At 62.4% G+C, this 12,560-nt stretch overlaps 1 protein-coding gene across 18 annotated transcripts; it reads left to right on the top strand.

Moving 5' to 3' along the window:
- Window positions 1-330: 330 nt before the first annotated feature.
- Window positions 331-8,513, top strand: GUK1 (guanylate kinase 1). 18 transcript variants are annotated; one of them, XM_003893003.3, is made up of 8 exons: window positions 427-557; window positions 5,081-5,194; window positions 5,598-5,639; window positions 6,406-6,502; window positions 6,970-7,108; window positions 7,179-7,263; window positions 7,934-8,019; window positions 8,228-8,513. In XM_003893003.3, the coding sequence occupies exons 1-8, from the start codon at window positions 497-499 to the stop codon at window positions 8,258-8,260; spliced, it is 657 nt and encodes a 218-aa protein (XP_003893052.1). In that variant the 5' UTR covers window positions 427-496; the 3' UTR covers window positions 8,261-8,513. The 18 variants fall into 18 exon arrangements, with proteins under 18 accessions (XP_017804447.1, XP_021782122.1, XP_021782151.1 ...); XM_021926456.2 differs by having other exon boundaries at window positions 429-557; window positions 5,585-5,639; window positions 6,425-6,502; XM_021926409.1 differs by lacking the exon at window positions 7,934-8,019 and adding an exon at window positions 1,824-2,027 and having other exon boundaries at window positions 450-557.
- The last annotated feature ends 4,047 nt before the right edge of the window (window positions 8,514-12,560 follow it).

Below are 12,560 nucleotides of genomic sequence, written 5' to 3'. Positions count from 1 at the left end.
GGCCGGCTTGGAACGGGTTGGCGGAGTCGTTGGTTAGGCCCCTGCAGTGTCGATGGAGGACGAAAACGGCGCTGTGACATAAGGGGGAGGGGGCGGGCTGGCGCAGCGCTGTGACGTAGCAGATGAAAGCCCGGCCTGCGCTGCACTGAGGTACTTCTCCGAAGGACAGGGAGGGACAAGTACACCGTGGGCGGGGCCGGCGGGTCGTGGCGTTAGTTCGCGCTGTGAGGAGGCGGGCCGGCGCCGCGCTGTGACGTAAGCGGGAGGAGGTGGGCTGGGAGGGCGGTGTGGTGAACGCCCCTGCGGTGGCGACAGGCCGGCGCTAGTGGAGGCGGGGCCAGCGCGGCACTGAGGTAAGTACTTCCCTAAGAGGCGGGGAGAAACGAGTCAGACATGGGCGGGGCAGGCGCCTCATGACGTCAGTCTCTCGCGCGTGCAGAGGTGGGCCGGTGCGGGGCTGTGACGTAGGTTCAGTGGGCGGAGGAGGTGGTCCCAGATGCTGCGGCGCCCGCTGGCCGGGTTGGCTGCGGCCGCCCTGGGCCGGGCCCCACCGGACGGTGAGTACGACGAGCACAGTCGCGAGGGTGACTCGCGGCCGAGGCGGCAGCGGCCCCTGCGCTTTGCGGTCGCCCAGTCCACGCCGCCTCCGGATCTGCTTCTAGCCGGGACACCCTGTGACACGTTCAACTGTGGACCCTGAGAACTGGGGAGCTCTGGAGGGCGGACGGGCGGGCAACGTGGGGGAGCCCCTGTCCCGGAGGGCGGGGCGCTCCTCAGGAGCTGAGCGGACCGGCAGTTCTCGCAGCGTCGAGCTGCTCCTCTGGCGCGTAGGAGCGCTCGGTGTCTTCCCGACAGCTGGGCACGCCGCCAAAGACAGCAGCCGGGAGTCCCTATCGCTGGCCCGGCGCGGTGTGCGCTCTGGTTCCCACCTTACTCTGCAAACCCGGGGGTCCTGGGCGGATGGAGCTGGCTATTCCGGGGCTCCCAGGATTCTGCCTGCCCCGCGGCACGGCGCAGAGATAGGGACTTGGGGAAACTGCAGACCTTTCTCCCGACGCATGAATGTGGCATTTGGGGTTTGGATTCTCCCAAGGCCAGAGTCTGGGTTGAGGTTCTTGAAGTTGCCCAGCTGCCATTCTTGAGCGTCGCCGTAGAAGTATGCCCCAGTAAGGACTGGGGTGAGAAGCAGGTGCCTTAAAGTTGATTTTGACCCTGCATGTTGTGGGCCTCGGTTTCGCCTCTGCTTGAAAGAGGCCAGTCCTGGTACCCCGGGCTGGGTCCTGCTCTGCTTCCCTGAGCTCATGGCCCCTTCCTGTCTCAGGCTTGCTCTGCCCTTTGCCCGGGGTTGCTGTCGAGGACCCTGTGCAAGACTCGGCCTGTTTTTCTTTCTCCCTGATGGACAGACCCAAACATAGCCGCGCAGCATCGTGAAGGGCTGGGGTTTTCACGCGTCTGTGGCTCTGGAAGGGCCCGGTTTCCCCAGGAGGTAAAGGAATGTTCCTGTCCCCCTGGGGGAAAGAAAGTGAAAACGAAAGCGCCCTGGCTGCTCCTGGTGTGGTCCCATTTAAAATGAGGTTGCTGAAGGCTAGGACGCGTGCTACCCGGATGTGTGCCCAGAGACCCTGCATCCAAGAGCAGCCGCCTGGACCACCAACCTCCCCTTCATCCAGCCGACCCAGCCCAGAGCCCAGGCCCACGTCTAGTGGATTGTGTCTTACGAGAGGCCAGGCAGGGGCTGACTTCTCTCGGTTCTCAGAAGGTCGAGCCCTCTATTAGCATTTCCTGCAACAGTGGGCAGAGGGCAAGGTGGTGACTCTGTTCAGTCCTTAGGATGGTTGGAAGCCGGAAGGAGGAGATTCTGCCGCCAGAGCAGGAAGTGCCTTTCCAGGAAAGCGGCTGCTGGGGCAGCATGGGAGCCCAGTCCAGGGAGCGTTCTGGCAGAGATCATTCCGGAACGTGGATCTGCGCCGGCGGCTCCCAGGAGACCTTCCATCTCGGAGCTCCTGTGGAGACCACGTGCCTGGCAGGTCCTTACAGTTGTGGGTTGTGTGGCTTCTTGCCAGGCAGCTGACTGGGGTTTGCGACTGTGGGTTGATGAGAGTGGAGAACATAGAATGTTGTTTGCTGGAATGCTTCTCTCTGCCCACAGGAAGACACCTTTGGCATGTGTATTCTGGTCAGGGCAAAGTCAGGTTCTGTGATTTCCACCCCAAGATTGTAGGAGCCATGAGGCCTGGGCCACAATTTTCTCCCTTGGTTGTGCTCCATGAAAGGTGGCTTTGGTGTCCGCTCTGCCACTGGTCTCTCCCCAGGCAGGCAGGCAGGCATCCTGTGCCCCCACCTTGTCTCCAGTGGTGGTGTGGCTGTGCTTCTGCAAGGCCCGCATCCACTCACTGTCTGCCCTCTGCACTCTCTGGCTGGCCAGGGCCCCCAATAGTCTGCTCATTGTGCCCTCACGCTTGGGCAGAGCCGAACTTGGGACCCAGGAAGAGCAGAGTGTTGGCCCGCCCAGAGTTCTTGGCAATTGGTGTACCGTGTGTGCCTCGTGCCCTGTGCTGGGTGAGAGTGGGCACAGCTGCGCAGACAATGCCCTTGGCGAGGCTGGAGCCTGGACCCCTGCCTGGCAGCAGCTGGGCGAACTGGTATCTTCTGCCTGTGGGTCCAGCCTCACCTTGGTAGCTTAGTGCTCCCTCAGGAGGAAGGAGGGGAGGCCTGGTCAGTGGAGGTCACCGCTGTGTTTCCTTCCGTGTAAATTGTAGTCACGTACCATCTAGGTTCAGACCCGAAAAGCTTGGAGCCAGGGGCTGGGGGAAACAGGGCAGGACCAGCCTCGGGGTAGCCCTGTTGGGCCCACCAGTGCCATGCTGGCTGTGGGTTGGCAGGGTGGAGTGACCTTAAGAAGGGCCAGCTCTGGAGCAACAGGGCAGAAGCTCACATGGGGTCCAGCCCACAGGACCGTCTGAGTAGTGCTCCCATATCGGGTTCTTTGAAGCGCATGATCTAGCTTAACTTTTTCTCCTTCGTATTGGAAAAGTCACCATAAGATCATCAAGTCTTAATTTCTGTGATCGTGATGCTTCAAGTAGGTGTGTAGCTATTGCTGGATGTGTCCTGAGAACTGCACCCCTTCCACTCTGGCGAGAAGCAGGGGCTCCAGAAATTCATGCAAGTGGCATGGCTCATTGATTGTGGGAGACTCTGGGGGGCTCCTAGCTAGTGTATTATGGGAACCAGGCTGTGGGGGTTGCAGGGCTCACTGTCTGGGAGAAGCTGAATGGATGAAGAACCCTGGCCACTGTGGTGCGTGCTGATGGTTGGCTGGCACATAGAGGAGGTGGCAGGGCTGGAGAGGCCTGAGCTAAGCGCAGGAGCAAGTTCTGTGGGTGGGAGAGCCAGGAGGGCATGGAGGGCATGCTGAGATGAAAACGACATGTGCTGTGACAAAAAGCCCAGAAGAGGCAGTAAGGAGGCAGGAGTCTATCCCTTACGGAGAGCACATGGACTTCTGGGTGGGTGCCCTGCAGTTCCCTTCCTCCTGAGTCTTTTTAACTGGGGGTCTAGGGTCAATCAATGACATGTATGCGTGTGCATGTGTGCCTGTGTGGGTACACATGTGTGGTGTGTGTGCATTTGTGTGCATGTGTGTGCTGTGTGTGCATGCATGTGTGTGTGTTTGTGGTAGGTTTGTGCACACATCCTGCATACTTTTGTGCTTGGGAGTGGCATGTGTGTGGTGGGTGTCCCTGTGCATGATGGAGTTGCAGCTGTGGTGCATTTGTGAGATTACCTCGGTGGCCTAAATTGGGGATTAGGAGGGCATCCTCAGGTCCTTCCCGCTGTCTGCTCGTCTGCCCACAGGCGGCTGTACCCCAAACAGGAGGAGGCCATCCACGCCTTGCCTGAGTTGTGTCCAAGGTTTGCGCGTCGCCAGGGGTCTGTCCACTTCCCTCTGCCCCGGTCCCTGAACACAGCTGCAGTGCATGGCACCACTCCTCAGCTCTGCTCTCCACCCCAACTCGAAGACGCTGCCCTGGCCCTGTGTGCAGCTCACGTGGGCTGGGAGGTCAGGGCAGGTGCAGGTCTTGGGACAGGAGCTGGAGCCGTCTTTTCCTTCCTGCACAGCCGCAGAGCAGGTGGACAGGGCTGCTTCCCTGCAAGGGCCGAAGGCCAGGCCCCCTGGGGATTTATTCCTGGCTTAGAAGGGTGGGGCCAGAAGCAGGCGTGATGGGGATTAGGGACTCAGCACCCTCAGCTCTCAGTCCAGCAGACAGACCCGCCCCAGGCTGGCCACAGAGGCTGCACCCCAGCAAACAGGTAGGCGCTGTTCCTGGGGAGGATTCCCACCAAGCAAAGGCCAGCTCCCGGGCCCTCACCTGCCACAAGTGTCCAAGCTAGGATCCTGTTTGCCGTCCCCTTGGAGGCTGGGAGGGAGACCTCCAACCCCCTCCTGGCATTACCAGCATCACAGATAGGAGTCCCAAGTCCGATGAGAAGTTCCTGGAATGGGCATAGATTCAGCAGATCTTGACAAGGCCATATCTGCAGGGTATGGTGCCAGAGGACAGAGGCGGGACAGGGACATTTCCATTCCAGACCTAGCAGCCCAGCACTCAGCATCATGCATGGGAGCAAATGGCTGGGCTCCTGGGTGGGGTGGGGGTCTCAGGGCAGGCTCCCAGAGGGCTTGGAGGTGACTCCACCAGGTGGGGACGGTAGCGCCCGGGTAGGGTATGATCAGAGTAGACAGCATCGCTTACCAGGGACCCCTGGGGAGGCTGACAGGGTCAGTGGGTTCAGTGGTGGTGGATTTCAGTGGGGGGCTCCCCTGCTGAGAACCCAGTAAAGCTGGCCTTCCATTCGTCTCCTGTGTGCCCAGATCCTGGTCTGAGGGCCACTCTGTGCATGCCGGGCCTTCCAATGTGACAGAGCTCAGGGGGAAGAATACCCAGGCTCTCAGGAGACTCTCAGGCCAATGTCTCCATCCCTGGGTCAGCCCTTTCCTGCCATGAAGGCAGAGGCAGCTCAGCAGGTGGGGGCCAGAGGCCACACTGCTATCCACAGCCTCTCCTCTCACCCCCAGGCATGTCGGGCCCCAGGCCTGTGGTGCTGAGCGGGCCTTCGGGAGCTGGGAAGAGCACCCTGCTGAAGAGGCTGCTCCAGGAGCACAGCGGCATCTTTGGCTTCAGCGTGTCCCGTGAGTCCAGGGCTCTTGCGGGGGGATGCGTAGACCTCAAGGCTGCTGAGTAGTCCCAGCAGCCTGTGAGCAGGCCAGGAGCCTGAACCCAACAGGCACACTCACCCTGCAGACTGTCCGCACTCTCGCCCACTTCCTACCACACAGAACCTGAGGTTATTGCACTCCTGCTGTCCTGCGTGCCTGTGTCTCCCTTCCCTGGGTCTGTTGAGTGCTGATAACTGGGCTGCAGTGTCTCTTTCTGGGAGAACCCTCGCCTTGTAGACTCCTGCGCCTTCCCAGCTGTGTGCTCCACTGGCTGCCTGCATCCTGGGGCTCAAGTGCTGTTGGGACCGCAAGGGGAACGCTGGGTGGGGCAGTGCGCTCTGAGCAGTCCCTGATGGGTGACAGGTCTCTCTGCTAGATACCACAAGGAACCCGAGGCCTGGCGAGGAGAATGGCAAAGGTGAGTGGGGTGGGGCCCTGTGGCTGGAGCACCCCCAGTGTGAGCAGGGCTACTGGGCCCTACAGCTGTGTTGGCTGTGCTGCCCATCTCCTGCCCCCGTTGATCCCTCATCTGTGAGATGGGTCCTTGCCTCCAAGAGCCAGTGAGCTAAATCAGGGTGTCAGTGTCACAGTGCGGTGTCGCCTTCCTTGGGTACAGTGTGAGAGGCCAGCCAAGGCCGGGGGCTGTCTTCCTCCCACCCTGGAGGCGGCCACAGTGCTGCTGTCCCCAGCCCTGTCCTGGGCTTATCAGCACTTTTGAGCTGTCTTCTGGGGTCCTGGTAAAAAGGGCCACTCTGCCTGCCTGATTCAAGACAAGGGACCCCCTTCCCAACAGCACCCCTGCCCCGTAATGTGCAACCCAGTGGTCTCCAGTCACCCCACCACATCATCCCCTCTGTAACCTGATGGTCACCAGTTCCCCCACCACCTTCCCCCAGCACCTGTTGATCTCCAGTCCCCACTCCCCCCACCACCAACTCCCAACTCCCCCGCTGGAACCCAGTCTCGTATCTCCATCAGTGAGGACAGTGTGAGAAATGGTGTCTGGCTCAAGCACTTGGCAGCACTTGAGGGGTCCTCAGACGTCTCCTGCCCGGCAAGGATCTGACCGAAGCAGTCGTGGGCGTGGGAGGGGCCTGCAAGCATGCCTGGGTTGGGGGCGGCTGGCCCTGGAAGCCCTGGTGCAGGTCCAGTCTGCCCTCTGGACTGCCCCTCCTCTTCCCCAGATTACTACTTTGTAACCAGGGAGGTGATGCAGGGTGACATAGCAGCCGGTGACTTCATTGAGCATGCCGAGTTCTCAGGGAACCTGTATGGCACGAGGTGGGCCACGCGTGGGTGCGGGTGGGCTCCCGGGATTGCTGTGGGCGGCAGGGGTTCAGGTAGTGCCTGCTGCCTGCCCGCCATCCACACCACCCGCCCCATGGTTATGAATGTGGCCAGGTTGTGGCCCAGGGCCAGGCTCCCAGGTCTGTGGCCCTGTGGTGGCTCTTTCACGAGACTACTGGGCCCGGTCCTGCCACCATGCGTTGTCCTGGCAGGGTGAAGGGTACACAGGACACCTCGTGCTTACTACAGGCACCTTGGAGAGTGGGTGGTCTGTGTTCCCTGTAGGTGGGGCAGGGTGTGGGGGTAGCAGGTTTGAGGTGCTGTGGGGTGCTGGGTTCACGCCAGGTCTAGGCTTAGCTGTGGGAGGAGAATGCTGGGCCTGGGAGGACCTGGGTGTCCCTGAAGCTCTTGTAGGCCTCGGAGAGCCCTGGCACCGCTGCTGACCTGGCACCTGCCTCCAGCAAGGCGGCGGTGCAGGCCGTGCAGGCCATGAACCGCATCTGCGTGCTGGACGTGGACCTGCAGGGTGTGCGGAACATCAAGGCCACCGATCTGCGGCCCATCTACATCTCTGTGCAGCCGCCCTCACTGCATGTGCTGGTGTGTGCTGGGCAGGGTTGGGGGCTGGGGGTCAGGGCATGCCAGGCTCTGACTGCCACCCCTTTTTTAGGAGCAGCGGCTGCGGCAGCGCAACACTGAAACGGAGGAGAGCCTGGCGAAGCGGCTGGCTGCTGCCCGGGCCGACATGGAGAGCAGTGAGTGTGCCGTGGGACTACCAGGGCATGCCAGGAGGGGAGTCGGGGTTCTGAGACCTTTGGCACCAGGGACCCTGTGGGTCCCCAGACCTTCTGACATCCGGAGTCCCTGTGAGGGTCCTCAGACCTCCCAACTACCTCCCAACACCTAGAGTCCCTGTGAGTGTCCCCAGAACTCACCCCAGTCACCAAGGGTCTCATTGAGAGTTCTCAGATTTCCTTCTGTTACCTAGAGTCTCCGTGAGGGCCCCCAGACCCCCCGTCACCCAGGGTCCCATGAGATGTCCCCTACCTTCTAGCCCCGGGGGTGTCATGTACATCCTCTTACAGCTGTCGCTTCCCCTCTGGGTCTGACTGCAGCCCACAGGAAGAGGGCATTTAATGTTCTGCTGTGTGTGTAGAGGACACTGCAACCCCTAACCAGAGTCCTGATGGTTGCTGGTGTCCAGACCCAAGGTTTGGGGCTCCAGAGAGAGCAGGAGGGGTACCTGAGGACTGAGTCCCAGGGGGCGGCCCTTCCCTACCCTGCACAGGCCCAGCTGGGCTGGAAAGCTGTCACACAGCCACAGCGAGGACAGCCGCAAGCCAGTGGGCTGTTCTGGGGGTCATGTGGGACTTGGGGTGGGGCTGCATGGGCTCACTGTGCCCTGACCCCAGGCCCCACCCACAGGCAAGGAGCCCGGTCTTTTTGATGTGGTCATCATCAACGACAGTCTGGACCAGGCCTACGCGGAGCTGAAGGAGGCGCTCTCTGAGGTGGGCCCGTCCTTGTGCCTACCTGGGCAAGGCCCAAGGGGAGGCCTTGGGGCCAGGCCTTTGTTGTCCAGGAGGCCACTGAGGTCAGATGGGACAGTCCTACCCAAGCACTGGAATGAGACACCAAGGTCCACTGTGGAGGGAGAGCAGGAAGCCCAGCCCTTCCTGGATACCAGCCCTCCCAACTCTCTTTCTTCCTCACTGGCAGGAAATCAAGAAAGCTCAAAGGACCGGCGCCTGAGGCTTGCTCTCTGTTCTCGGCACCCCAGGCCCATACAGGACCAGGGCAGCAGCACTGAGCCACCTCCTTGGCAGGTGATAACGGCAGCTCTGTGCCCTTGGCCAGCACATGGAGTGGAGGGGATGCTGCCCCTGTGGTTGGAACATCCTGGGGTGACCCCCGACCCAGCCCCACCGGGCTGTCCCCTGTCCCTATCTCTCATGCTGGACCCGGGGCTGATATCCTAATAAAATAACTGTTGGATTAGAAAGTCCATAAATGAGTGGAACGTGGCCCCGAGGTTGGTGGAGCCCCATCCTGATCGGGCCCCATCCTGATCAGGCCCCGAGCTCCAGCAGCCCACCCTAACCACCAGCCCCCCCTAACCACCAGCCCCAAGGAGGACCACCAGGTGGCCTTTGCCTAGGCATCTGCTGCCTGTCGGCTCCTGGCTGCCACCCCAAGGCAGCATCATGCTTGACTGGCAGCCAGGGAAGGTGGCAGGGCTGGTCCCAACCCGCCTGGTGGGCCAGCAAGTGGAGAGCAGGCAGCGGCTGCACCGGGCAGCCTGAGGCTGCAGGGGTGGGCCCTGAGGGCTGCCTCTTGGTGCCCGAGCTCCTGTGGATCTGGCATGGGCCAGAGCTTCCAGGAGAGGCCTCTGGGCTCTGACAGCTGGAGGTTCTAGACCTCAAGGCATAGGGGATTCCTTGAGGGAGATGCCCCTCCCCTCGCGGCCCTAGGGGCTGTGTGTTGTGTGTGGGGAGCCTGTGGTCAGGCCACCTCCCTCCTTCCCCTGTGCTCCCCCAGCCTGCCTGTCTAAGGCGGCACAGGGTGGTGCTGCCGGCCACCCCTAGGGTCAGCCCCAGCCCTGTTCTGATCCTAGGTGAGGTGCTTCTGGGGTGGGGTGCAGACAGATGGGTGGGAGAGAGGGAGGCAGGCAGGGCGCCCGGCCGGAAATGGGGGCGGGGAGCAGAGTCCCCGCCCAGAGCCCAGACTGGGGCCTCCGGAGGATACAGTCCAGAGCCGCCCAGGCGGCTGGGCAGGGGAGGGGAGGGGAGAGGAGGGCAGGGGAGGGCCCGGGCAGCCCCCAGAGGCTTGCTCCAGGACAGGTGGACTGAGCTTCGGAGGCTGGGGCTGGCCTCTGACCTGCTTGGGCCTGGAAAGCCCTGCCCGCTGCCCTGCCCCCCAGGACAATCAGGGATTCAGACCCTGAGGCCGAGGGGGGAACAATGGGGCCCTTGAGGGCCCCTCCTCCAGCCCCCATTGTGCTTGGTGGCGAGAGGTGGCCCTGGCTCGGCCACACACCCTCGGGGAGGACCAGCATCCAAGCAGGTGGAAGGGGTCTGAGGGAGACTGGAATTTTCTGGCCTGGAAAAGGTAGGGTGCTGGGGTCCATGTATGTACCTCATGGGGCTGGGGGCTGTTGCCCCAGGAGACAGCCTCACCCTGTGCTCCTGACCTTGAGTCCCCGAAGGAGGGAGGGCTTCCTGAGGACCGGCCCCAGGAGGGTGCACTCCTTGTGCCTGCCACCCTCTCCTGGGCTCCGCTGCTCCACGCAGATGGTGGGGTGTCCCCCGGCTCCGTGTCTGTGTCCTTCAGGCCCAGCTGCCTTCACCGCAGGATGGGCACCAACTTGTGGGGTCTGCTCTGGGACAGCTGGCAAGTGGGAGGGGGCTGCCTTCAGTACCTCCCCCAGCAGCTGGGGCCCCTCAGGCAGCGGTAGGGCTGGCCTCTGAAACACCAGCCAGCTGCATTGTGTCCAGGCCCACTCTCCTACCCTCAGCGGCCACCTGGACATGAGGGGGCTGGCCTGCCCCTTGCACAGACAGACCTGGGGCCCTGCTCAGTCTCCTTCATAGAAGACCACAAGCCAATAAGCTTGCACTGGGGCCCAGCCTAGGCCTGAAGCGCAGCAGACCCTGTGGTCAAGGAGCCATCCCCAGTGCTCGTCAGTGCTGTGATTAACTGGGTGGAGGCCCCCCCTGGGGTGCTGGAGCAGGCCCTCAGTGCAAGGAAGGGGCAGCATGGCTGAGGAGTGGGAGGCCCGTATCCCGCGGGGAGGGTGGAGCACCCCAGGGCTGATGCACAGGGAGGCCACAGCCCAGGCATGGGGGCCCCCATCCCGGAGCTGGATGGCAGTGAGCCCAGGATTCCTGGCTGCTGGGCATTCAGGAGGGAAGAGACGGGTTCGTGGACCCTGAGGGGAGCAGGTGGAGAGCAGGGACAGGCTTAGGAGGCTGGGGTAAGCATCACCCCCTCACTCCCACCATGCATACCCCCCAGGGCTCCATTTCTGGAGGATGTGTGGTCAGCTCCAGGCCTGTAACAGCCCAGGAGGCTGGCCGGGGGGAGCTGTCCAAACTGCAGTGATGACACACTCCCAGCCTGACCCAGGCCTAACTTGACCCCTTGGTCCACCTCCAGGGGAGGAACAGCCCCTCACTTCTAGGCCTGACAGCTCTGTACCTGCTTGGGACCCCGAGGGAGGGGACTTGAGAACGGGCTGCAGGAGGGCCCACACATTGACAGTGTCAATTGCCAACAACCCGAGGGGGAAGAGGGCTCCATAGGGGAGGAGGCACCAGCCTGGATGTTGCCTCACCAGCTGCACCTGTGCACGGCCCTGGCAGGGGCTGGGGACCCCACAGACTCATACCCCTACAGCATGTTCCTCAGTGTTCCCTCACTCCCCTGGCATTCCTGAGCACCATACCCGTGCTCTTGGGCTCCTGGGGATCTGGTCAGTTTAGGAGCTGTGGCAGGCCATGTGAGGGGAGCCATGATGTGGGCAGGCACTTGGGGTCTTGGTGGGGGCACCTTGCGTTCCTGGGCCTGGGGGAAACTCCCTGAAGGAGGCGTGTGGTGAGGCTGAGTCTGAATAGGGAGGGTTCATGGCTATGTGTGAGAGTGAGTGTGTGAGCCCAGCTCTATGTTGAGCTCGGGCAGCAGTGTACATGTGGGAGTGTGCACTGCTTATGTGTGGAGGGTTGGAGGGAGGAGCGTGCACTGTGTGTACATGTGAAGGATGCATGAGGATGGCTGGTGCCCACAGCCAGTGGGCCTACAAGCTGCACAGGCAGGACAGCGAGGCCGGCCACGGAGCTGCTGGGGCAGAGTGGGTGTGGAAGGAGGGTTCCAGGCTTGGGGCTTGGGTCCTGGGGGGCCGAGCTCTGCACCTCCCTCTGGACCAGGGCATCCAGAGGAGCATGACTGAGGGTGCACTTGGGGCTGACCATCCCAGGGCCTGGGCTGTCCAGGACAGGCAGCTGGGGGCTCAGGCAGGGACATGGAGGACAGGTACGGGAGCTGCCACCACAGAGCTGAGCTCTGGGCATCAGGGTAGGGGGCTACGGCCTGTTGGGGGTGAGGAGAAATTGAGGCCTGAGGGTGGGTGAGCGCTGTACCCCCCCTGAGTGAGGACCGTCCCCACACAGGGCCCCGCAGTGGAGTGCAGGGGTAGGAGGGGACTGTGCCTGCAGGAGCCCCAGGGAAGTGGGACTGGGAATCTGCTTTGGACTGAGTGGACAAGTGACAGCACAGTGCCTGCCATGCGCTGGGGTCCCGTCATTTTCAGGGAGGGGAGGAGCCTGCCCCAGGGTCCCACCTGGTGAACTGTGTGCGTGGGTACCTGTCTGGTGGCTGCCCTAAACTGCAGAAAACACCCGTGCTTCGTGGCCTGCCCTGGGAGGGTCTGCAGATGGAATGAAATACCTGGGCCCCTGACCCTGTGCTACAGACCTGGCAGGGCGGGGCTTGTTCCGCTGTGTCCCAGGACCCTCATTCAGACCCAGGATGAGCAGGAGGTTGATGGGGGAGGAGGTCCAGCTCTGACTGGTGTCCTGAGGTGCCAGGACACCAGGACACCGGTCAGAGCTGGCCCAGCCAGGTTTGCAGACAGGTGGCCTCGGCTTGGGCCTGCTTGCCCTGAAACCCTTCCCAGAGGTGGCCCCCACTGTGAGCCCCCATGGTGAGCCCCTTGGCTCTTGCCGCACACCCTTTGAAGCCCTTCCTGTGAGTCCCTGATGGCACCAGGGTGAGACCGTCCCCACTGTGAGGCCCCCTTTTACACCCTGGCCTAATAGCAAGCCCCCGTGAGACCCTGGTCCCCAGTATGAGAACCCTGTGAGCCCCCGGCCCTCCACCAATGCCCACATCCTCCTCTACTTCCCACAGCCTTCCCTGGGGCTGACCCTGCCTTACTACTCCGAGACCTGGGCCAGGCAGCGTCCTGGCTGCTGGCCTCCTGTGGCCACCCCCCTACCTCTCCCTGACATACATTACTAACCCCAGCAGCTCCCTCCTCCCAGACTTTGAAGCCCAA

This window comes from Papio anubis, chromosome 1 (assembly GCF_008728515.1).
Source record: "Papio anubis isolate 15944 chromosome 1, Panubis1.0, whole genome shotgun sequence".
NCBI lineage: Eukaryota > Metazoa > Chordata > Mammalia > Primates > Cercopithecidae > Papio > Papio anubis.
Note: the sequence above shows the minus strand (reverse complement) of the source record. Positions and strands in the feature narration are given on the sequence as shown.

What these genes read in the sequence shown, in the direction of transcription:
- GUK1 (XM_021926409.1), top strand. Translation starts at nt 497, where the DNA reads ATGCTGCGGCGCCCGCTGGCCGGGTTGGCTGCGGCCGCCCTGGGCCGG. An exon ending in TGGCGAGGAGAATGGCAAAG is followed by an intron (nt 5,640 to 6,405) that starts GTGAGTGGGGTG and finishes CCTCTTCCCCAG; the next exon opens with ATTACTACTTTGTAACCAGG. An exon ending in GGGAACCTGTATGGCACGAG is followed by an intron (nt 6,503 to 6,969) that starts GTGGGCCACGCG and finishes ACCTGCCTCCAG; the next exon opens with CAAGGCGGCGGTGCAGGCCG.